Genomic DNA, 24,976 nt, shown 5'->3' with positions numbered 1-24,976 from the left:
ATTGATACAAAAATATTCGTTTTAATTTAAAATATTCGAAAAATATAAATTTTTATGAATTTTCTTAACTTTTCATTCATTATTTTACAAAAAAAAGTCGTAAAAATGTGAGACGAATGAAATTGATAAATGTCAACAGCTGAATTTTTTGCATGCTGGGACAGATCAGCTGTTCATCAATTTCATTCGTCTCACAACAGAAAGCAAAAATTGGCAACCCTATTTTTCATTGAGCGGTACGAGTCGAGCGTCTTACTTTAAAATTAAAATTAAAGTGTGAATTTATCCAAATTTAAGTGCTTAAACCTGATATTTGCCATAAAAGATGCAGCTTCTCATCGAATAACACGAAAATAATTCGCCAAACATCAAATTCAAAGAGAAAATTGAAGTTCAAAATTGCTTGCATGGAACTCCGTCACAAAGAAACATTCTTGGAAATAATTTTTGATTAAATTAAAAGTATCCACGCCAATTTTCAGGCAAGTATTTCAACTGTAAACGGACCAAAATTGCAACAAAACACGAGATTTCCTCCAAAAAACCGTGAATCAAACAAAAATTTGTTCTGCCAGAATCGAATTAGCACTCGCCGATTTCATATTAATGAAATCAGGAAAAACAACTTCCATATCTGTGAACCATTGACGATGAAAACCAACTTGCAAGACAAAAATTTGAGCCAAAAATAACAAATTTCCATCAATTTTCGATAGGTGTGTCAAAAATTGTCCGCCATGATGGATTTTGAAACACGTGTTCAGGAACTCAACAAATACGTACCAATCCTTGATGGATTTATTGCGAAATTAGAGGAAGATCCAACAAAGGCATATCACATTCAGTCGATCAGAAATGTAAAGTGTCTCATCACGGAACAGCTGTAAGTACAAAAATCACGAAAAATCAATCGAAATTCGGTCAAAATGAAAAACTAACCTCAATTTGACGCTTTTGAAATATGGGGGGTTTCATTTAAGGGGAGGGAGGTTATGTTCAAATTTGAATTTTCCGTTTGAAATCGACATATTCTGACTTGTATCAATTTTTTCTCAGACTCACCGAATCAAACATCAGTAAATGCGAAGCTGTTTTACGAAAACTCGATCAAATGCACAAAAAGGAGCTTCTTGACCAAGAACTTCAAGAACGCACTGAAAGTCTTATGACTCGCTACTTACCATTTCTCGAAAATTGCATCCAAAAGTTGGAAAAATGTGAAGTATCTGTTAAAACTGCGAGTCATCTTGCTACTATTCGAAAACTTAAAGAGTTGTTGGAAGGTAGACGACTAACACACGATAACATTGACATTTGTGAACAAAGTTTACAAAAATTGGATGAAAAAGTTGAAAAGGTAATGTATAAAAATTATGAAAAAAAAAAATTTTTTTTGAAGAAAATATTTTTTTACAGAACACGATCGATCGTATTCGTGCTCGAATCGAATCTGAAGACGATGTAAATTCGGAAAACACTGAAGAGCATGATGATTTGGTCAAAAAAGCCAAAATTATACCATTTGATGATAATGTCTTAATTGATATTACGAATGGCGATGATCGACTTAATGTTTTAGCATTTACACAAGACCCGCGAAAGAAGAACAAAGCTTATATCGAACGGCGAAACGCTCCCAATAAGACCTATTTGTTAGAAATGATTGTTCCGTACTCGGAAAATCGTTTAGCATTACGTTTCAATCCCACGAAAAGAGTTGAAAATATGCAACAAGAAGTAACAACAACAATTCAACCTATGGATCATGTCATGCAAAGACGATCTTCTGCATTCGATAATGTTTCTTTGACTTTCATGAACGCCACAATGTCATATTCGACAGTTTCTACTTCCTCCATGAACGGTACAGTCAATACGATGCCACAAATGGTTCCTCCGCCTCAGGCACAAAACAACATTTGCGCGAATATTGTTCAAAAGCTGTGCGGGGAATTCAATGCGTTACAACAACCACCTGCTACAGTCTTGCCCCCAACTTTTGGAAACCCCATTTCGTATAATAACAGTGTTTGGGATAACGCCCGAATAGCAAATATGCAACAACAACAAATTCCGAACGCAATAATGCCTGATTCAACAACTCCTAATTTCAGTAATTCTGATCCTCGGTTAAATCGACAAACGAAAAGTCAATTGTACGATCCCATTACTGCTTTTGAACCTCCAAACTCGAACAATTTTGATGATCAATACAAAGATCGCTATTCGAGAGATTACGATCGTGATCGAAATTCAAGAGATCGAGATCGTAATGCACGAGATTTCGATCGAAAACGTCACGCATCACGAGATCGAAGACCTCCAAGTCCTAAATATGATGATTTTCGCGGAAATCGCTCAAAAAGTCCTGAATATCGTTCAAATAACAGACACAGAGATGATTTTAGATCAAACAAAAATTCATACGATCGAAATAGTAAAGATCGCCGATCACATGAAAAAGATCGTTCGAGATCGAAATCTTTTTCACGTGATACGCAACGATCTAAAACCCCGGATGACGACGAAGAATGTTGGGATAATTTAGTTCCTCCGCTTTCTTCTGACACGTCAAGTTTAGCGTCGGAAAGATCGAGCGTATCTACAAATGTATCAAGAGATCTGCCAAAATACGATCGAAATCGCGATAGTCGATCTTCTTCGACGCAAATTTCAGACAGAGATTATCACGCGAAACGCAATGAGTTCCATCGAGACAGCAGAGACTCACGTTCAACAAGAGACAGTCGTTCTTCATCAGTTCAATTGTCAGAAAATTCAAGAAATGACGAAAAAACGCAAAAGAAACAAGAATCTGATGATGAGGAAAATTGGGATGATTTGGTAGCTCCGCTTCCGAGAAAGAGCTCCGAATCAGTAGAAGCGATAAAACCTCCGAATGAACCTGAAAAGTCAAATTCTGAAAAATCCTGTTCCTTAGTTGACTACAAATCCAGTACGGAGTCTGAAAAGTCAAACAAACCAACTCCGATTAATCCGAAAACAAGCGTAAGTTTGAAAAATTCTGAAGCTAAAAAACCACTTGAGTCAAAAAATAAAGATTCGAGCTCTCATAGAACAAGAAGTCCTTCAAAAGATTCAAAAATATCAAAAGAAGGTCCAAAAAGAATTCTTTATATGGCCAGAAAATCTATGGATAACTTGAAAACTGTTCAAAAACCCGACCAATCGAACAAAATTTCAACAAATCGATTGTCAAGCGATTCAATCAAAAGTACCGCGAGTACATCTAGTTTCAAAATTCCCAAAATTTCGGATCGTATTTCTCATGATGGTTCAGTTAAGAAGAAAAAACAAGAAAAACCTGTCGAAGAACCTCCCAAAGGTTCGTTAAAGCAGAAAGATTTTGCAGCTGAATTGAGTAAATTAGACGAGCCGCGACAAAAACCGAAGAAGGAAGAAAAACGAAAACAAGAGGAAAAATCAAAACAAGAAGAAAAAACGAAAAAAGATTCCGAAGTCGACAAAGATTCTCTACTCGAACAACTGTCAAAAGTTTACGGAGCGGAAAAATTGGATAAAATCAAGGCAATTTTAGAAGCAGAGGAAAAAAGCAAAACCGAAAAGAATAAAAAGAAGAAACGCGTTCGAACTTTATCCTCTGATGACGAGGAAGAAGAAGAAGAATCCAACAAAAAACGACCCAAAGTTGATAAAATTAAAACTGAACCTCCTGAACTTGATGAATATCAACCAGAATCTGCTCAACCATCAAAGAAGAAAGAAAGAAGTTCAAAATCCATTTCAGAGTCTCATTCTCAACCGAAGAAGAAATCATCAACATCCTCAGAAATTGATCCTGCAACGAAAAAAATTAAAAAGGAACCAATCGACGAACCTGTTGAAAAAGAGAAAAATCATCAAAAATTCAAATTAATTGAAATTTCTCCGGAAAGATTCCCTGAACCTTCAAAATCATCTGCGAAAAAACCGAAAAAGAAGAGTGAACTTGCGAAAATTGAAACACCTGTCGAAGAGAATCGTGTAAAATATATTGAAATATCTCCCGAAAGACTACCCGAACCTCCAAAATCTTCTCCAAATAAGCCGAAAAAGAAGCGTTTGAGTGAACTTGCCAAATTAAATGAAGATATCAATTCGATGTTTATACGAGATGCTGTGCTTCAAGCCACCGGTCGTCGTCAATTGAAGTCTAAAGAGGCGTTCGAAGAAGAAATTTACGGAATAAAAGTTCAAAAATGCTCTGTTCGACTTACCAGATGTGATGCTTTGGTCAAAAAATATCAAAATTCTCCGAAAATTATGAAGAAATCAAATGCTCGGGTAACCAAACAGAGTCCAAAGAAGCAGAAAAAAGTTACTCAGCCAGTAAATGAAGCTCAAAGTGACGAAGATGAAGGAGATCATTACGAATTAATTGATGAAAACGTCCGAAATATCGATAAAAATTACCATTTCCGATCTGAACCAATGAAATGCTTAATTTGCACTTTTGAGGGAGTCGAAATTGTTGAACATTACCTGAAAATGCATCCGAAAAAGGGAGTTTTCATCTCTCGTTTTCCGCCGGAAAAGGCACAACTTGTAAAAGATAATCCAATTGCGAAAAACACCGAGCCTTTTGACAAAAATAAGTCTCGCAGCACAAAATTGACAGCTTCTTGCAGTTTTTGCTTGAAAAATCTCACACTGGATCGTCGTAATTGGAAAATGCATTTTATGAAGCACACCGGAGAATTTCAATGCAAAAATTGTAAAGTATCGGATGCACATCCCGTCGACACAAAAACATACATTACGAAATTTCCGCACGCTGGTTCCTGTAAAGGCACGAAAATATTCACAATTGACGCTATTCAGTTCCATGGCGAGGGTCTGGATGCTTTCATGTGTCCCGATTGTCATTTCGTGCAACTATTGGAGGGAAATATGCGTCAACATTTCAAATTCGAACATGCAAACTCGAAAAATGTGCAGCCAATTCGCTTTTTGATCATCGGTTTCAGGTTTTTGAATGACGAACACGAAACTTCCGTTGATGATACGACAGATACTTTGTCAGAAGAGGAGACGGCGGTACCCTTAGAACATGGATATGCTCAAAATACAACAACAACAATTGAAAATACCGAACCTGAAGAAGTTAATTATGAAAAAGTCGTCGTCAAAGAAGAACCATCAACGTCAACGACGAGTCCTTCGATCAATAATGACACCAAAAATGCCTTTTCTCTCACAATTAATCCAAAAAATCGCATGAAAGTTTGGTCTCCGAATCCTTCGGCGAAGTTTCCCGCTAATATCGATCGAATGCTGAAACCCGATTGTTTGTATGCCTTTTACAAGTGCATGCATCCAATGTGTAGTTTCTTCACTTCGACAAAAACTTCGATGGAATATCATCTGGAGACGCATGGCTTGGATCAAAATCAGGCAATCGAGTGTTGTTACTGCGATGATTTTCGTAACGGAATGCCATCTTATTTCGCGCATATGGAAACACAACATCTCTCTAACATCTACCAGTGTGCATATTGCTTCTATCGATCAGTGGCTGCCTTCAACGTTTTCATCCACGAATCGCACTATCATCGAGAAGAACCGAAAAAAATCCTCATTTGTGCGGGAACGCCGCAAGTTCTTCAAGGACAATTGGATAACATTTACGTGAATCGAACGAAATATGTTCCGCAACTAAAATGTTCAGGTAAAAAATTAATTTTTTACAATTTTTTATAGCCCTTATTTTTTACTTTTTAGTTCGTTTTTTAAAATGTTTTAAATTTTTATTTATTTTTAATTTATTTTTATTTTATTTTTATATTTTTTTATCTATTTTTAAGATTTATTTTTTTTTAAATATATTTAAAAAAAATTTTTTTTAATTATTTTTAATTTTTTTTAATTTAATTTTAATTTTTTAAAATATTAAAAAAATTTTTTTTTTAAATATAAAAAAAAATTATTTTTGTTTTTTTTTTTTTATTTTTATTTAATTTTTTAATTTTTTTTTATATTTAAATTTTTTTTTTTAATTTTAAAACATTTTTTTTCAAATATTTTTTTTTACAAAAATCTTATGAATTTTTCTTTGTAGTTTGCTTATATAGTACTTACATCCAAGACGATTTCATGAAACATCTGAGAAGTCATCCGGATCCCGATATTAAATGTCAATCCTGCACGACAATGGTCCCAAAAGGGTTCATGTTGAAACATTTGCTTACCCATCGCATTGGCTTGTACGAATGCAATTACTGTTTTTATGGCACAATGAGTCTCGATAGTATCCGTCTTCACATGTCAACAGTACATCCGACGAAATTATTGTATGTTACAGCGCGATTGAAACGAAATTCATCATTGAAGGTAATTTTCTTTTTAAATTTTCCCCAAAAAAAATATTTAACAAAAAAAATTTTTTAGACTTTGGATATTACGAAGCTCGCATCAACAGTTTTAGCGCACATTGGAGAAAACGTCGACCCAGCCGTAATCGTAACTCAAGAAAATAGTCTCGTTTCGCAGCCAAAAGTTGTTCCCGAAGTAACAAACGTACCGAAAATCAGCTCAATTGTCTCCTTTGGCGAAGCAAAAATGTCCTCAAACACGATAAAAGTTGTGAATCCCGTCAAACTCGGTGTCCAAAAGCCATCAAAAACGTTACAAATCTCCCCGAATGCGAAACTAATTCTCACAAATGCCGCTACTTACAAGCCCGGCACAAAAGTAATCTTTAAACAAGTCGCTGCAAAACCCATTTCGCCTACAGTTAAAGTCATCAATATGGCAGATGGGAAATTTGTGCGATTGGATGGAGCGTCGCTGAAACCAATGACGTCGTTACTTAAGCCGCCTTCGAGACCAAATATTAGCGTTATGCCGTCAACAAGTGTCGTCGAAGAAGATTTCGATATTAGCACGATTCAAGAAATCAAGGAAGAAGTCAATTTGGGAGCTACTTTGCTGGATGACGATGAGTTAATGTAAAAATATTACTTTTAAGGTTGTAAAAAAAATGTTAAAATATTATAGAAAGGTGATAACGATTTTGTTTTTTGTTGTTGATAAATATCGCAAAATGGCTTCTTATGAGAAGAATGTTGATAAATTAGAGACATGTATAATAGGCGATTAGAAATTAAAAAGAAGAATTTAGGTAATTTTATTTAAAACAAAATTTTTGGGATTTTTTTTTTATCAAACACATTCTTTATTTGAATTTTTTTAAGGTAAAATAATTATTTTTTTAAAGAAAATATTAAGAAATATTTCAAAATTATTTTTTTTATAGAAAAAAATTAAGAAAAATTTAAAAATTATTTTTTTTTAGAAAAAATTAAAAAAAATTCAAAATTAATTTTTTTAGAAAAAATTAATAAAAATTTCAAAATTATTTTTTTTAAAGAAAAAATTTAAAAAAAATCAAAATTAATATTTTTTTAAAGAAATTAAGCAAAAATTTTTTTTAAACTTTTTCATTGGGCATTTGACAAAAAAAATTTAATTTAATTTTAAGAGATCATGTTTATAAGCATTCACATTGTATTATTTATTCAAACAAATGTTTATGTATATTGCATCTGTTTATATATTGCAATATGAGATTATGATTATATTAATGAATTTCACAATCGTTGCTCAGTTCTTAAAGAAATTTGTGTTGGTCAAGTCAATTGTGAGTTTTTTTCAAAGAATTTTTTTGTCAAAATGGGCGTTAGAGGCTTAAAATCTCTCATGGAATCCGCCGTACCGGATGGAGCGAGAAACGTAAATATCGAAGAAGAGATTCAAAATTATAAAAGGTAATTTTTTTTATGAATTTTCAGAATTTTTTTTAATAAAATAAAAAATTTATTAGGTCCAATGGCGGTAAATCCCCAATTTTAGCGATTGATTTGGCAGCTCTTGCTTACCTCTTGTCCTCCGTTGATAATGCCACAGTTGGAATGCGAGCAAATATCGTCCTCGAAAAAGCTACGGAATTTTTCAGTCGTCTCAAGAACTTTGGAGCTTCATTAACTTTTTTCGATACAGGCACAATTCTTCCAACAAAAGAAACAAATTATTTTATTCAACGCAAAGAAGCAAAAGCAGCCAAACTCGAAATTTTAAGGGACTTGGAATCGAAAATGCCACTTCAGGATTTGCTCAAGAAGCACGATAATGAATTTCGTGGATCATCAACGATTGTTCCGCTGCTGAAGGAAGTTGCAAGAAACTTTGGAAACATTTACGCGCCATTTTTTGTCGAAAAACACACCATTATGGCGGGTTTTGCAACGAAGAAAAATGCATTCGCTGTCTTGGGAAACGACACAAATTTCCTAATTTACGGCAAAAAATGGAAATTTTGGTTCATGGATAGTATCGACTTTAAAAAATTCGTGATTCGGGAATACAATTCGCTTGCATTGATGGGATATTTGAACTTAACAAAGGAACAAATGCCACTTTTTGCAACGTTAGCAGGTAACGGCATCATTTTAAACGAAGATTTTGAGGCATTTCACGGAAAACGAGGTGTGAAAAAACGAGTTGAAAAAGTATCGGAATTCGTAAGGAGTCAAAGATTTCCTTTAGGGTCCAGAGATATTGATCGTATTGTCAAATACGTGTTCCGTAACAAGGCAAATAGTCAAATTAGAACAAAAATTCAGGAAAGTTTGGATTCGTATGACTTTGTAAGTTTAAATTTGTCATTTTTTAAAAACAAATTTCAAGAATTTTTGCCTTCCAGATGAAATCAATTGCTCCTGAAACGGAAAAAGATCCGTTTTTGAAGAGGTTGATGAGTCAAGAATGGGCAAAGCATTACGATATTCTCAAAAAAATACCACAAATTTGTTTGTCTTCGTATGTTGATATACGGTAAGGGCTTGAAATTCGTAAAAAAATCTCTGAAATAATTTTTTTTTGATCAAAAACAGCGAACAAGACTTTGAAAAGCCCTTTAGTGAGCTCATTATCACTTTATTGCGACGTCACATGGGGATTTTGTGGCAACATAAGCGAGAACCCAACATGACACTTGATGTTTTTGTGAGTGCATTTCAAAATCGTCCCGCTGGATGTATCCAAGTCGAAGCTGAATATCCTAAAAGTGAGTTAGGCCGTTCCAATTTTTTTTTAACTTTTTGTTTCATGCACCATTTCAAAGGTCAAAAATCCAATGGGGCAAAATAAAAAAAAAAGTTGAAAATTTCATCAAAATTGACCATTTTTTGGTGTTTTTCATATTTTTTCGAAGAATTTTCAAAAAATGTCAAAAAATAATAAATAAATAAAAAAAAATAAAAATAAAAAAAATATAAAAAAAATAAAAAAAAACAAACTATAAAGTATGAAACAAGTAAAATCCGATAATATTTTTTTAAATATTTTTTTTATAATATATTTTTTTTAAATTTTTTTTTTATTTTTTTATTTATTTTCATTTTTTATTTTTGAAAAAAATCTTTTGGGTCAAAAAAATGGAAAAAAAAATTTGGAACGGCCTTATGAAAAATTTTTTTTTGTATCAAAATGAATTTAAAAATATTTTTTTTTTTTCAATTTTAGTTCAAGTACCTCCATTGGAAAATTTAATTTTTCGTGCTGAAACTGATGGTTTGGACTCGATTCGACAAGATCTCCTAAAATTTGTCATTGGAATTGGTTTGGATGTTACAGAACTTTTCACTTTCGACAAGAAATTCATACCCACAATTGCCTTACTTTACTATTTCGTGAAGGAAGCAGGGCTCAAAATCGAAGAAGCGGATATTTTTCTTCTTTCCATCTACGAAACTGTCAACGAAAAGTACAAAGCACACGAATTAACGTTCCCCGAAACCCTCGATTTGCGTGCTTTCAAAATTGTCTTTCTCTTTATCAAGATACAACGAGTGCTTTTGCCAATTTTTGCGACACTCGGTTATCGCGAAATGGCGAAACATGCGTCATTTGATGGATTGCATTTTCATCTGTTGTGGCAGGAATGGCGAAAATTGAGTAGCAACGAACGAGAGGAACGATTGTCTTGCATTCAAAAATTGCGCTTGTACGACAATTGATTATTTGGTATTCAGAGCTCGCGCCATCCATTAATTACATCATTGTGTCGTTCCGTTTTTGAAAATATGACAATGTTTACTTGAAATTTTAATATTTTTACATCATTCAATTAATATAAATAACATGCGAGTCATGTTAAAAAAATAAATTTTGGTTTGCTTAGCAGCGAAGGACAAGGTAACCGCCTAATTGAGCGAATTTCGAGTGAGTTCGAGACAAAGGATGGCGTTCTAAGGCACGTCACGTCGTTCTATGGACTAAATTTGATCGAAAATGTGCCGGATTTTCCTTTTGTTTGGTTTTTTCGTGCATCATTCGTGCTGCTCGGTACGAACATCTTCAAAATTTATGTTTATTTACGCTCGTCTCGTACGTACGACGCACGTAAATGCAGTTCACGAAAGTAAAATCCCCACTTTTTTACCTTTGCACACGAATTTTCTATATAAGAGACATGATTTTGATAATTTCTTGTTAGTTGTTACTTCTCTGTTTTCGGGTTTGAAGCAAAACAAAGCGAAAAATGTACAAATTCCTCACGTTATCTTCGGTGCTGCTGAGTGTAGCGGTTGCCCAATTTCCAACGGGACGCGTTTTGGAGCCTCCTGTGCCTTCGTTGTGTGCCCAACGCGTCATTCACGAACGAGCTCCTGATGGAAAAGGATATTTCTTCAGTTGGCGCGACCCGAATTTGAAGGGCGTCGAAGAAGATTGGCTCTCGGCACGAAATTATTGCCGCCAACGCTGTATGGACACAGTTTCGACGGAGACAAGTCCCGAAAACGAGTGGATTAAGCAGAAGTTGGTCGACGAAAAGGTAGGAAATTGTTGCATAAGTGAAGAATTTTGAAGAAAAATGTGCAATTGAGTAACAGAAACAAACAAAAAGAAAAGAAATTTTCTCATGACTGAGCAAACGATTCAACTTTGACTCGAAAAATCGAGATTTTCCCATAAAAGACTTAACAATGAAGTGTAAATTACATAAAAAATTCATTTTTATCTCGATTTTTTGCAATTTTTCGAAAAAACAAACATTTAACGGCTATCAGGATCGAATTAAAAGATTTAATCTCTAAAAAAATAAATTCAACGTTTCCGATGCCCGCTACTTCCTTCTTTGAAGTAATTCAAAAGTCATGAAAACTAAATGCGCGTGATGCGCAGAAGCACTTAACACTGCATTTGCACTCTCATAATCGTTGTTTTCTTTTTTTCTTCAATATTTTAAAGTACCAAAAGAAATGCCAAGTACATTGTTATGCGATGTGAATAAATAAAGAAGCACGAACAAAAGAAATGCGAGACAGGAGTTTGTTTCACATACATAGGGCATCTGCTTTGCGCGATAATAATAATAATAATGAAATGAAAAGAAATTTTAATCGTAAATAAGGTATTTCAGACCTCTCAGCGCACATTGCACACTCAAGTAATTTTTTTTTTCAAGACATTACAATAAATAAATATTATTAAAAAGTGAAATTTTACTCGCACTTGTAATAAAAAATAATACAAGACGCAAACTTACGACACACAGGTGCGTTCTGAGCTTCTTCTCTGTTTTTGTTCGAACGCTTTGAATATTATTCAATACGTGAGATTGCCGGACAATGGATTACTTAACGCTTTCTTTCGAACACGTGTCTTAATTTTTTTTATATTAAGGGCTCAATATTGAATTTAATCGAAATTTACACTAATTTTCTTTTTTTTTACTTAAATTCTTACGTCTAGTTTAAATTTCAATTGACTTTAAAATTAAACCATTGATAGTAAAAAAAAATTATTTTAAAATAATAAATTAAAAAAAAAGAAATTTTTTAAGTCAATTTAATTTTCAAAAAAATTTGAATTATTTCTTAATATTTTTGAACATTTTTTTTATAAAATTTAATAATGAGTGATACAAAAAAAAATCAAAATTAAGAATTTTTTTAAGTTTTCAAATTTTAATGATATTTTGACTTAATCTGACCCTTAACATTATTGCCCTTAATTAAGTTTAAGTCAAAATTTAAAATAATTTAAAAAAATAAATAAAAAAAAATCGTTTAAGTCAACTTAACAATCAAAAAATAAAAAAAAATATTTTTTTTAAACCAAAATAGTTGAAAAGTTCATTTTTTTTGACTTAATCTTAAACTTAAGAAAACTTAAACTTAAAATCAAAAAATTTTATTAAATTTACAGATCAATCGCTAAAAATTTTCTTATGACTTAAGAATTTGTTACGTCAAATTATGTCAATAATCATTAAAACTTACTCACTTTTCAAAGAAAAATTTAATTTATTTTTATTTTTTGAAAATTTTTGGTACAGAACTTAATATTAATAAACACCAAAAAAAAAATTTGAAAAAAAAATTAATTTTTATTAAAAAATCAATAATAAATTGAAAAAAATCGTTTAAGTCAACTTAATAAGCTTAATTTTCAAAAAAAATATTAAATAAATAAATAATAAGAATTATATTTTAAAAAAAATATTTTTGTAAAAAAAAATAGTTTAAAAGTGAAAATTTATTAATTTTTGACTTATTCTTATATTAAAACTTACGTTTAAGTCAAAACATTTTATAACTTAAGAATTTGTTTCGTCAGAATCATCAAAATTATCTTACTTTTCAAAAAAAAAATTATTATTTTTGAATATTTTTGTATAGAATTCAATATTAATGTATACTAAAATATTAAAAATAAAAAAAATAAGTTTTTAAATTTAAATGATTCGTGACGTAATTTGACTTAAGAAAACTTAAGTCTTAACTTCGGAAATATTTTGTATAAAAAAATCATTTTTCAAAAAAAAAACTTTATATATTTTTGTAACTTAAGTTCATTAAGTTGACTTAACTAATCTAAAATTATACATGATAAAATCTTTATACTTTTTATTAACTTAACTTAAGTTCAAGACTAAGTCATTAAGTCGGTAATTTTTATTATTGTATGAAATTTTCTCCTTCATCCGCCGAAATTTGAGTAAAAGTACAAAGTTCGAGTCGCAATCTCGACAAATTACAGATTAATAAGTGTACTATTTGTGTAAAGCAAAGCAAAGAAGTGCCAAATGAATGTGCAGTCAAATATTTATCTAATACATTCCAAATTCCAGCATTGATAGTATAATTGCCTAATTTATATTTTAATGTTGTTGGATGTGTTGACATGAAATGCTGTCTTACAAATAGCACTTATTATGTAAAAGTAAATATAAATTTAATGATGATAAGTTATTTATCGTGACCGTGCTATTGAAATTTCTTGTTGTTTTGTCTGTGATTGCATATTGGCTCGGATTTATTTCGTTGTTTGTGTGTTAAATAAGTGCCATGCAATGACATGCCGTGTTGTTGGGGCGAAGAAGACAAGGAAATTTGTTTTTACCTGAAAGTAAATAATAATTTATGGAAGTAGTTGAAGGTCTATGTTAGTTACATGATGAGACATTTTTATTTTTATTTGTTTGTTTGTTTGATGATGAGATGAGTGATGGGAGGACCGTTAATTATGTTTGAAAAATGGCGGGAATTTTTTTTTATTTTTTAAAATTGCAAATTTTGATTGATTTGTAATTTCTTTTGAAATGAGATTTAACGAAGGCGTTTTGAATATTAATTAAACAAGTTTCTATTTGATTTTGAATTATTTTTTTTTTAATTTAAGTTTTTCAATTAAAAAAAAAAAATAAAAAATTTTACCTTCTTACCTAAGAAAAAGTTAAAGAAAAATTGAGTTACAAATAAAATTGCACCAAAAGCTCAAATATTTTTTTAAACCGTCAAATTTTGTTATAATTTGCAATTCTATTGCTTACTTTATGAATATTAAACATTTAAAAAAAAATTATTAGACGATTTAAATGCTTTTAATTATTTCAAGTTGCATAATTTGTTAAAAAAATAAATATAAAATAAATTAATTTTATTAAATTTTTGTAAAAAAAAAATTGAAGGTTGAATAAGATTTTTAAGAAAAAATAAATTATTTAGATTTTATTGTCTAACTTTTTAACAAATAATTTTTTGCTTTTTTTTTTCAAAAAAATAAAATAAGAATAAATAATTTTATTTCATAAAAAAATAAAATAGTAAATAATTATAAATAAAAATTTAAAAGAACAAAATTAATAAATTAAATTAAAATTAATTAAATTTAAATTTAAAAATTATTTTAATGAATTAAAAATTTAAAAAAATAATTAATTAATGAAATTGAAAAAATCAAAAATGAAAATTTATTTTAAAAAAACCCTTCATTACTCATCAATTATCTTTTGCAGATGCAACTCTTCCTTAAACTATTTCAATCTGACCTTCATAAAATTCAAATTTCAATCAAAAAAACTAAATTCCTGCATGAAATTTGTCGTAACACACTTTTTATGCGCACACGTGACTCACACTTGTAATAAATTTCCGAAAAAACATCTCGACAACTCTCTTCTTCACAAAAAAAATCAAGTAATAACAACTCTCCTCTTCATTAATTAACATGCGTCGTCATATGATATCGAAGAAATTGTCAACAACCACGCGACAATTATTTAAATATTCAAAAGTCATAATATTACACAAGTTACAGCCATCGTCTCGGCTTAAGTGATAATAAAAGTGTGATATTTGTACAAAAACTCACCAAAAAAAGTAAAAAATGTGATCCAATAATACACTATTTGCATACATAATACTGTGACGAATGGTCAAAAATAATGATCGTCTTCATAATTGTCTATTTCTATTGAACACGAGCAGTGTAAATAGGTACAGAGAAAGTTTTTGCGCATTTATGGCGATGCCCGACGGTTATTTGTTTAAGATTTATCACAATGACTCGCATTTATCGACGAATTTGATGATTTTTTGATGATGATTTAGAGAAGACGATGACATTTTAATTGCATCTCATCGAATTTCAAGCGTCATTTAACTTTGTATCCATTGTTTGGGCGCATTTGCGGCATTCCGCCAAAGGGCATGTCATCTATTCAAATGGATTGAGTGATGCGTAAGAAAGTTACAGCTGAATGCATCGAAATTTCTTGTTACATCATGTCAATTTCTTACTAAATCTTGAATTTTTTCTCGTTTTTAGGTGAAATACATCTGGACCAGTGGGCGTTTGTGTGACTTCAAAGGTTGCGATCGCCCCGATTTGTTGCCAAATAACATCAACGGATGGTTCTGGACTGCCGAATTACAAAAACTCGCCCCTACCACGGATCGTCGTCAAGGAGATTGGTCCGAAAATGGCGGAATTGGCAGACCTCAACCCGATAATCGTGAATTGCAACAAGGAGGCGCTCCGGAAAATTGTCTCGCGATCCTCAATAACTTCTATAACGACGGCGTTCATTGGCATGGTAAGAAAAAAAAATTTTTTTTGAACAATAAAAAAAAATTTAACTAAAAATTTCTCATAACGTTTTAGATGTTGCTTGTCATCACAAGAAACCATGGGTCTGTGAAGAAAATGATGCGCTATTGAAGTACGTGCGTTACACAAACCCGAATCTAAGGGTCTAATTACGAGGCGCGAGCGATGAATTGAAATAATAGTAATAAAAATAAAAAACAAAATGTCATTAGCCAAAGTTAAGTATTACAAAGGTGTGTCGTCTTTGCTCCAGTTTTGCCTAAAATAGAGTTTTTGAATAAATTAACGCGCATTTTTGATGCAATCGTGTATCGTCGTCGGAGTAATAAGTAGAGTTTTTAACATATTTTGTCCATTTTTGCGCGAAAAAACGAAAAATGGATTAATTAAAATTATTTTCTTAACAAATAAGGTAAATTATTGTACTTTCTTTGTTTATTGCGTTTCTTTTGTATTAGAGTTAATATATTAATAAAGAGTCTATTTTGATAAATAAATTTTTGATTTTTTATTTAATTGCTTCATCTAAAGTTTTTTTTTAATGAAATTGGTTTGAAAATTTAAGAATTTTCAGAAAATTTTTGAATTTTTTTTTTTTAATTATAGAATTTGTTTAAAAATTTTCTTAAAAACTTGAAAAACCTCAACTAATTTTTTTTTTTTGAAATTTATTAAAATCTACTAAAATTTGTTAAAAAATTAATTTAAAATTTAATTACCTAATTTATTGAATGTTTTTTAAATTTTTTAAAAATTCGTATTTTTAAAATATTCAAAAAATAAAAAAAAATGTTTTAAAATAATTAAAATCCAATTTACCTAATTTTTTTTTATTTTTAAGAAACATTTGAAAAAATTAATTTTAAATTTAATGAAAAAAAAAGTTTTAAAAATTTTCAAAATTTCAAAATTTGTATAAAAATTTTCAAAATATTTTTTTTAAATAAAAAATTTAAATGTGAAAAAATAAATTTGAAAAATAAAAAAATAAATTTGAAAATAAAAAAAATAAATTTTTAAAATAAAAAAAAATCAAATAATTAAAATTTTATTTATACCTATTTTTATTTTTTTAAGAAATTTAAAAATTATTCATAAAATTTAAAAATATTTTTTTTCAACAAATAAAAAAAAATTATTTAAAATCAAAAACGGTTAAATATCCTATTTTTTCCATAAAAGAAGTCAAAATAAAACTACAAAATTTTTAAATGTCTTTCTTTCAATTATTTTTTTTTATTAATAGTACTCTAAATTTAATTCAATATCTCTTTACATAATTTTCCTTTATTTCCTTATCAAATTTTAATTGTTTTTTTTTCTCTTAACTTTTTGTTAATTTTCTAATTTTTCACTTAAAATCTAAATTTATTTTTCTTCTTCTGCTTTATCATTTTATTTTCTAATGTCTACATTAATGATGATTTTTTTTTTCGATAAAATATCTTGATAAAAATTTAATTTATTATAAAATAATTTAAAAATATTTTTTTTCTTCAAATGCTATTTTTTTATAAAACTAAAAAAATAAAATTAGGAAAACATTTTTTTTATATAAAAATTGGATTATAAAATTTTGTCAAAAAAAATTTTCACACAAAAGCAACTAAAAAGGTCGAAAATTCTGTTAGTGACTCCTAAGCTTAATGATTAATGTGATTTTGTGTGTTTGGACTAAACCATGTTAAACATAAGTAGGCACAATTGAATTTTGTTTGTTTTTAGCGCGATTTTTTGTTTTATTTTTTTTTAGAGAGAGTTTGTGGATTTACAAATTTACAAATAAAATTATAGGATATTATTTACAATTTTTTTAAGGTTTAATAAAATCTTTAAATAAAATAATAAGAAAATAAATTTATAAAAGGAATCTCCATTTTTGTATTCGAATTGCTGTTAAATGATAAAAAATATCATTTTATCTCCCATTATGAGTTTTTTTTTGTAAATTATTCCGTAGCTGGTTTTACGGATGTTTCTATCGTTGGTTTGACGAATTTTAATGGGGCGCCCAATGTTTCTCGAAGTTCTTTGATTTCCGTGACGCCTTGCAAGGGTCGTTTTACGCCTCGGGGTAATCCTCGACACGATGATAAGTTGATCGAACTTAAGGCAGGACAATTGATGAGAATTTCTTTGACGGCATCGACAGATACGGAGGAGCCACAGAGATTCAAATGACTAAAAAACAACAAAAAAGGTAAATTTTGTTGAAAAATTATCAAAAAAATTAAATTTTACCTCAACGGAGATTCTTTTCCCTTTTCAGCGAGTGCTTTTAAGGCATTATCGAGGGATTCTGTGGCATTTGCCCAAGCCAAATCTAACTCAGTTAGACTATGTGCGTATTTAGAGGCAACTAATTCGAGTCCGGATCTGTAAAAAAATTAAATTTTAGTTGATTTTTCATTAAAAATTGAAAAATTTTACGTACCCAATATCTCGCGTCACTGAACATCCCGACAAAAATAAGTGTTTCAGGTCCCATGTCGGCAATCTGATGAGACTGTCGTGCGTTAGACGAGCACATCCACGCACATCGAGTAATTTTAGCTTTGTACTTGTTTTGAGAATGCGTTGCAAGCATTCATCGTTGAAGATTCTCGACTCGTCAGCCAAAGCTGCGATCGATAATTCCTCGAGATCCGGAAATCCAGGTGATTCCATCTAAAATTTACATCAAAAAAGTTAAAAAAGTTCATTTTTTCTCATTTTTAGTGAAAAAATTACCTGTTCTTGAACCGTTGCTGGACTTAATGTTATGTGAGAATTTGTTATTCGAAGTGCTTTTAACTTTTGACATCCATGTTGGAACTTTTCGACATGCAAAATTCCATGAGATGCTGCTATCGTAGTTACATTTGACAAATCCAACGACTCCAAATTCGGGCAATGGGTCTAAAAATCAAAAATTTTCATGAAAATGACAAAAAATTTTAAGAAAAATCAAAATTTACCGATAACGTGCTGATAATTTGTGGTAAATTCGCTAACCGATTATTCGCTAAATACAAATGTGTGAGACGTTCGCCCATTTTTTGCGTCGCTGTGCAAATGGAAGCCGCTCCAACTGCTGTCTTGCCGATATTTGTCTCCGACTGAAAGTAATTATTGAGTGCATTTTGAAATTTTGGCGTTAAAATACAACTCACATTGATCGAACTCAAATCCAGTCGACTGAGTTTCTTGAATTCTTCGACAAGGTACAAGAGTTGGTCTGATGTCAATTCTTTCCAACCGCCCAGCGCGATGCCTTCGAGGTTGGGTGCCGCTTCCAGCAACTTTTCAAACACACAATCGACATTTTTGATTTTCCAATTGCTTAAATTCAGGTCCAAACTACCGAGAAGACGATGCTCGATGAGCCATTTTAGATTGAGTTCGGTACGTTGACGTTCGCGCACAGGCCATGCGGATAAATCGACGGTACGCCAAAGGGATGGAGAGATGGCAACTTGACGCCAAAGCGAACAAACGCGTGCCAAGCGTGAAATTGTTGGAAGGGTGCCTGTGTCGGCAATGGCGAATGAAAATATCTACAAAAAAAAAAAAATTTAGAAATTAATTTTAGAAATTTTTTAAAATTTTAAATTATTTCAAACTTTTTGTTCCAAAAAATTATTTTAATTACGTTAATTAAAAAATATTTTATTAAAAAATTAAAATTCAAAAAAAAAAATAAATATTTATTTTGTAAAAATATTAAATTTAAAATAAAATTAAATTTCATTTAAAAATTTAATTTAAAAAAAAAACCAGAATTTTTAAAAAATTTTTTAAAATTAAAAAAAAAAAAAATTGGATGCAATTAATATTAAATTTTATACAACTTTTCAAAAGGAACAAAAAGTTTGAAATAAATTTGAGAAGAAAAAAAAAAAATTAAAAATTTTTGAAAAAATATAAAAATTAAATTTAATTTGATTAAAATTTAATTAATTTAATATGAGTTCATTAATTTTTTTTATTTAAAAAATTTTTAGAATGAAAATATGCATAAAGATTAATTTTAATTTAATTAAACAAAATATTTTCTCAAAGTTATAAAATATTTTTTTAATTTTAAATTTTTATAATCGTGAAAGACCTGACGAACAATATTTTTGAAAATAAATTTAAAAAAAAATTAAATAAGAAAATAGAAAATTAAAAAAAAAATGAGAAAATTTTTTGAATTAAAATATGAATTAATTATTTTTTTTATTTAAAAATTTTCAGAATCAAAATTTTATAAAAAATTATGAAAAAATGAAATTTTTGAATTTTCTTGACTTTTTAAACAAAAAATTGAAATAAATTGAATAGTAGAGAAAAAACTCACCCGATGTAAAATATGTTGCGGCAATCTTTCCGCAAAAACGCTCTGCGCCTGTTTTGGTTCATTCTCATTTTCCGTATTATTATTTGACTTTGCTTTGCCTCCTTCTTTCTTCCGTCGCTTTTCATAAGCATCTGACTCGCTATCACTGTTCGCCTGCACTTTTGACTTTCTCGATCGTTTTCTCACGGGTTTCGCTTTGCCCGGCATCGCACTATTTGACTTTTTACTGCTATTTTTGTTCCCGCTACTTGTGAGGTCGGATTTTTTGATGCACAGCTTAATGCCGACGTTGTTGTCTTTAATTTGACTCTGATACATGGCGACAAGTGCCTTCTGCTTGGGTCTTCCGCGCGCTTTTGTCACCTTTTTCTTCGTATTTTTCTCGAGATTCATCATCATCGGTTTGCCCGATTTGGGCAAAGTCCCGTTCGCGAGAGATTTGACGCTTGCGGGATCGGGCGACGTCATGTAGGGCAACGTTGGCGGCGATTCGTTCGCCGTTGAGCATTCGGGCGATGCGATACTTGGGGATTTTGTGGGAGAATTTTCCGCATCGGAATTGCGTTTGTTGTTGAGTTCATTTTGCACGGCTTTCACAACATTCACGTCACTTCCGCCATCGAGTTTTTTGAGTTCTTCCTCGATATCGAGCATATTTTGGTCGTTCATGAATTCGTCTTCGTCATTTTTGGTCGTTGTGGTTTCAATTGTTGACTCTGCCATCGTTCAATGAGGGGTTTTTTGCGTTGAAATTTTAAAAAATGTTCTTTTTCTGCGCTTTTTCAGGGGTTTCACAGCATATTACGCGAGATACGGCGACGGTGTTTGCAAACAAATCTGTGTTTATTTACAAAATTCTCATTTTATCACTACTGCCCCATGTACTCGATGTTGTAATGCTGGCAATTACGTGTGTTAGTGACGACAACGACGAATATGCGCAACACATACCAAGAATCCCGCTTTTATTATTATTCTTCATACACAGCCACTCTTCTCTATTTCTCTTCTTTTGCCTGCTATCGACGTGTGTTCGTACGTATGAATGTCATAAATTGTAAACAATTTCAATTTTTTCACCTTTTTCACTGTGGCGTATCTGCGAGCTTCTTTCGCGGATTCTTATCGGAGTTGCGTCTCTTTTGCTCCCCTTTTGTCCTCTGTTTCACTAATTTTACGCCAACTATCAACAATTTGCTGGATTTTTTAATTGATATGTGCACTCTACAGCACAGGAGAAACGAAATGATGCCAAATATGCAACGATTCAATCGATATTTGTCGCGATTTTGGCAAATTTCTTGAGATTTTTCCCTTTTTCCGACACACTCGGGGATTTCGAGTTGCAAATCGCACCGAAACTGAGCTTTTTAATCACTTTTTACGCGACCAAATACGCGTCTTCAATTTTTCGTTTGCAAAAACAAATGCATCGACCCCAGCATACATTCCGATGCGCTCAGATTGTGCATCGGGGCTTTCATTCGTCTCAAAATTACCGTATGGTCGATGATGCTATGAGAAGAAAACCGTTGAAATTCAAGTGAAATCGAAAAAGTTTCATTTTTTAATTTTTTTTAAATTAATTTTTAAAATTTTAATTAAAAAATTTAATTTAATTAAATAAAAAATAATTAAAAATAATAATTTTTTTAAAAAAATTATTTTTTAATTAATTTTTATTTTTTTTTTTGCAAATATTTTTAAAATAAATCAAATTTTTTTTTTAAATTAAATTTTTTAAAAAATTATGAAGCCTTTTTTCTTAATTATTTTTTTTTAGATTAATTATTATATTAATTTTTTATTAATATTTTTTTTTATTTTAATTTTTTTTAAAAGAAATAAATAAAATAAAAAAATTAATTTTTTTTAAATTTTTAAATTTTTCAGTAAAAATTTTTTAAAAATTAATTATTTATTTTTTTTTCTCTAATTCAAATCAATATTTTTAACTTTGAACTTAATTATTATTCAATTAAAAAAAAAAATTAAAATTAAAAAAAAAAAATAATCTCGTGAAAATGAATTAATTTTAATTATTCTATAATTAATTAATGCTATTAAAATAATAATTAAAAAAACAATTTAAAAGTTAGAAAAAAATTATTTAAAAAAAAAAAAAAAAAATTTAAAAATTTTTTAATTTTTTTTTTAATTTTTGAATAATAATTTAATTTTATTTAATTTTTTAATTTAAACCTTTAAAACTTAATTAATATTTAATTTTTTAAAAAAACATAATTTTTTATTTATTTATATTTTTTTATATAAAATAAATATTGTCAAGTCAAATAAAAATTGGATGATATTTGTCGACATGGAGCTTCAACTTTCCTTTTTGCGAATAATCTTTGTCGCAAAATTCGCATTTATGTCTTATTCCGAGGTGTTTTTCCTTGATATGAGCTTTGAGGACTTCGTTTCTCACAAATTTTTTGTCACACTTGTCGCAAGCAAACTTTTTTTCTTTCTCATGGAATCTTTTGACGTGTTCCTTCAACTCCTCTTCAGTTTCATATAGCTTTGGACACTCTTTGCAAGGAATGTTTTTATTCTCCTCCTTGTGAATTCTCATGTGAATTTCCAAACTCATGGGAGTTGTAGAAATTCTGCCACAAATTTTGCATTTTTGTCTTGTAGCTTTTTCATGCACTGCTTTTTTGTGTTTTTCAAGATTTTGTTTGATTCCAAATTTGTTGTGACAAATATCGCATTCGTATTTTTTCTCTCCCAAATGCTTCGTGGCTAAATGTTGTCGCAATTTGGTAGCGTCAAAGTACTTTTTGTCGCAAATCGTGCAATCGTACTTCCGAACGTTGTTGTGCACGAAAAGTTTGTGTTGTCGAAGAGAAAATTTTGTGACTTTTTTTCCGCATATTTCGCAAGAAACAAATTTTTTCGGTAGATGAAGGAGTTCCATGTGAATTTCAAGATTTCGCTTCATGCGGAATTTTCGACCGCAAATATCACAACAAAATTTGGGTTCTTTGTGAATACTTTTGTGAGCCACAAACGATGAAAGTTTGTGAAAAATTCTATCGCATTGATCGCATTTGTATTCTTTGTGTCGTCTCCAAAGATGTTCCTCTAAATTACTTGCTGCCACGATGATAGGACAATATTCGCATTTTTTGCTATCCGGTTGATTTTTGTTCCGTTCGTGAAGATGAACGTTCTCGATGTGCGTGCGGAGATTAGCTTTAACATCACATAATTTTGTACAAAGATCACACTGAAATTGAGGTTTTCCATTTTTCGTTGGATTTTTCACAATTTCCTTTGTTACGGGGTTATTTGAGGTATCAGCAACTTCGATGTTGTCAATTTCCATTGAATCTGTTGACTTGTCAGGAACATTTGTTGCTTTGTTTTCGTCGTTTTTCTGCTTTTTCGTAAAGAAATCCTTAATTGTTGCTTGTTTTTTGACATTTTTGTTGCTATTTTGATGATTTTCTTTTGAAATTTCACGACATTTTTTTGTTGGAGGCATTTTTCTAAAATTTATTCTTAAAAGATGTAAACAAGTCGATGATTTCGGCACAACTGAACTTGCTTATCAACAATTGATGTCGCTGCATGAGTGTTAGTAGTATTATAAGGGTAACGGCTTTCAATATGAATCATCATAACCATTGTTTCTTCTAAAATTTCATCTAAAAAAAAAATATTGAACAAGATATTTTTTTTAAAAAATAATTGTTTTACCTTTTGAACGAATACGTTTTTGCCTTGGTTAATTTCTTCATAAAAAAATACCAAATTTCTAAAGAATAAAAAAAATTTTTTAGTTATCCAAATTAGCAAAAAAAAATTTCATGAAAATAAAAATAAAAAATAAAAATAAAATAAAAAAAAATAAAAATAAAAAAAAAAATAAAAATAAAAATAAAAATAAAAATAAAAATAAAAATAAAAATAAAAATTTAAAAATAAAAATAAAAATAAAAATTAAAAATAAAATAAAATTAAAAATAAGAAGAAAAAAATTTATTCTCATAATTTTAAAAATTATTTTTCTAAAATTTTCGTTTTAAAAATTTTTTTAATTTTTGAAATTTTATGCAATTAAAATTATTAATTTTTTATAGAGAAAATTTTAAGAGATTTTGTAATTTAAATTAGTTTTAAATCTTTTTTAAAAATTTAAAAAAAATCAAATTTAAAATTTTAAATTTAAATTTCTTGTGAAACAGCTCAAAAAATTTTTTTTCATAAAATTTCTCCAATGAATTAAAAATTAGATTTCTTTAAATCTTGAATTTTTTTGAATAAGTAAAAAATGAATCGGAACACATTTAAATTTTATAACATCTTTTTCATTTTATAACACAAAGAAAATTTCTTTGATGAATTTTTAATATGCAACAAACATTTTTGACCATCAATGAGAACAAAAACCGCCAAAATCATACTTTCCTTTTCATATACGTTTCTTTTATAGCATCGGATAAGAGTTTAACAGCATCCTCAAATTTTCTCTCGACAAATCTCGTTCATATAATTCCATCCAACTTTTCCATCGATTCCCATTTTCTCCTCACAAATCCCTAAATGGTATAAAATAACGGTAAATTTCTTCCATTTTCAGTCACAATCGGCAATTTTTCTTCCAATTTCCATAATTTCCCCCAAATTTCATCCATTTTTACAAAATCCTTTTCCAACCCCTTCGAATTTCCATTTTTCTCTTTTTCCATTATCCGAAAAATCTCTCTCACAGCATCCAATTTCCAATTTTCCCCTTTTGTGATTTTTTTTACTTTTATAGCGACATGCCGAAAATTTTCCTCTTGCAACTGTTACACGTTTTGACTTTAAGGGATTTTTGTATTCAGTACATGTGCAAATATCCTTTGTAATGATGGCTCGATTGTCCTCTTCTTCTACGCAAATAGTCTACTTTCGAGCTGCCAAACTACAACAATGTGATTTAAAAGCTTTTATATCCACAGAGATGCTATCTGTCTAACGAAAAAAGAAAAAATCTCTGCTGGTTGTGCAAATATTCCCTTCTTCTTCTCTCTCTCGGTTTTTTTTTGCCCGTAATATAATGAAAAAGTACAACAAATATTTTTTTTTGTTCTCCGATATGCACAAAAGCGTTTCTTGCTGCAGGACATCTGTGACTGCAATCTCGGCATATAAATTCGACGTGTAATGGACGTTTTGCGATAAAATCAATTTCTTTTCATGAATCACATTCGGGCTTTTAAAGGACGAAAACGAGACGAGACA

At 29.9% G+C, this 24,976-nt stretch overlaps 5 protein-coding genes across 5 annotated transcripts; 3 read left to right on the top strand and 2 right to left on the bottom strand.

The window, feature by feature from the left end:
- The first annotated feature begins 242 nt into the window (after positions 1-242).
- Positions 243-7,106, top strand: LOC134831109 (uncharacterized). Its single transcript, XM_063844760.1, has 6 exons — positions 243-482; positions 717-883; positions 1,057-1,357; positions 1,417-5,689; positions 6,080-6,351; positions 6,409-7,106. Exons 2-6 carry the CDS (start codon positions 738-740, stop codon positions 6,970-6,972), a joined length of 5,556 nt encoding a protein of 1,851 aa, XP_063700830.1. The 5' UTR covers positions 243-482; positions 717-737; the 3' UTR covers positions 6,973-7,106.
- Positions 7,107-7,640: 534 nt separating this feature from the next.
- Positions 7,641-10,159, top strand: LOC134830911 (uncharacterized). Its single transcript, XM_063844524.1, has 5 exons — positions 7,641-7,787; positions 7,844-8,666; positions 8,723-8,853; positions 8,913-9,085; positions 9,544-10,159. The coding sequence occupies exons 1-5, from the start codon at positions 7,693-7,695 to the stop codon at positions 10,035-10,037; spliced, it is 1,716 nt and encodes a 571-aa protein (XP_063700594.1). The 5' UTR covers positions 7,641-7,692; the 3' UTR covers positions 10,038-10,159.
- Positions 10,160-10,539: 380 nt separating this feature from the next.
- On the top strand, positions 10,540-15,734 carry LOC134831472 (uncharacterized). Its single transcript, XM_063845204.1, has 3 exons — positions 10,540-10,855; positions 15,136-15,403; positions 15,472-15,734. Exons 1-3 carry the CDS (start codon positions 10,562-10,564, stop codon positions 15,564-15,566), a joined length of 657 nt encoding a protein of 218 aa, XP_063701274.1. The 5' UTR covers positions 10,540-10,561; the 3' UTR covers positions 15,567-15,734.
- A 1,233-nt stretch (positions 15,735-16,967) lies between these two features.
- LOC134830439 (F-box/LRR-repeat protein 6) lies at positions 16,968-21,140 on the bottom strand. The gene is made up of 7 exons (XM_063843927.1): positions 19,739-21,140; positions 18,570-18,953; positions 18,375-18,515; positions 18,148-18,315; positions 17,852-18,084; positions 17,659-17,793; positions 16,968-17,598 (listed from the first exon to the last, which is right to left on the bottom strand). Exons 1-7 carry the CDS (start codon positions 20,459-20,461, stop codon positions 17,367-17,369), a joined length of 2,016 nt encoding a protein of 671 aa, XP_063699997.1. The 5' UTR covers positions 20,462-21,140; the 3' UTR covers positions 16,968-17,366.
- An 888-nt stretch (positions 21,141-22,028) lies between these two features.
- LOC134829156 (zinc finger protein 675-like) lies at positions 22,029-23,231 on the bottom strand. The gene has a single exon (XM_063842152.1). It carries the CDS (start codon positions 23,229-23,231, stop codon positions 22,029-22,031), a length of 1,203 nt encoding a protein of 400 aa, XP_063698222.1.
- Positions 23,232-24,976: the final 1,745 nt, after the last annotated feature.

This window comes from Culicoides brevitarsis, chromosome 2 (genome assembly GCF_036172545.1).
Source record: "Culicoides brevitarsis isolate CSIRO-B50_1 chromosome 2, AGI_CSIRO_Cbre_v1, whole genome shotgun sequence".
NCBI lineage: Eukaryota > Metazoa > Arthropoda > Insecta > Diptera > Ceratopogonidae > Culicoides > Culicoides brevitarsis.
The sequence above is the reverse complement of the archived record's forward strand: the minus strand, read 5'-3'. Positions and strand labels throughout refer to the sequence as shown.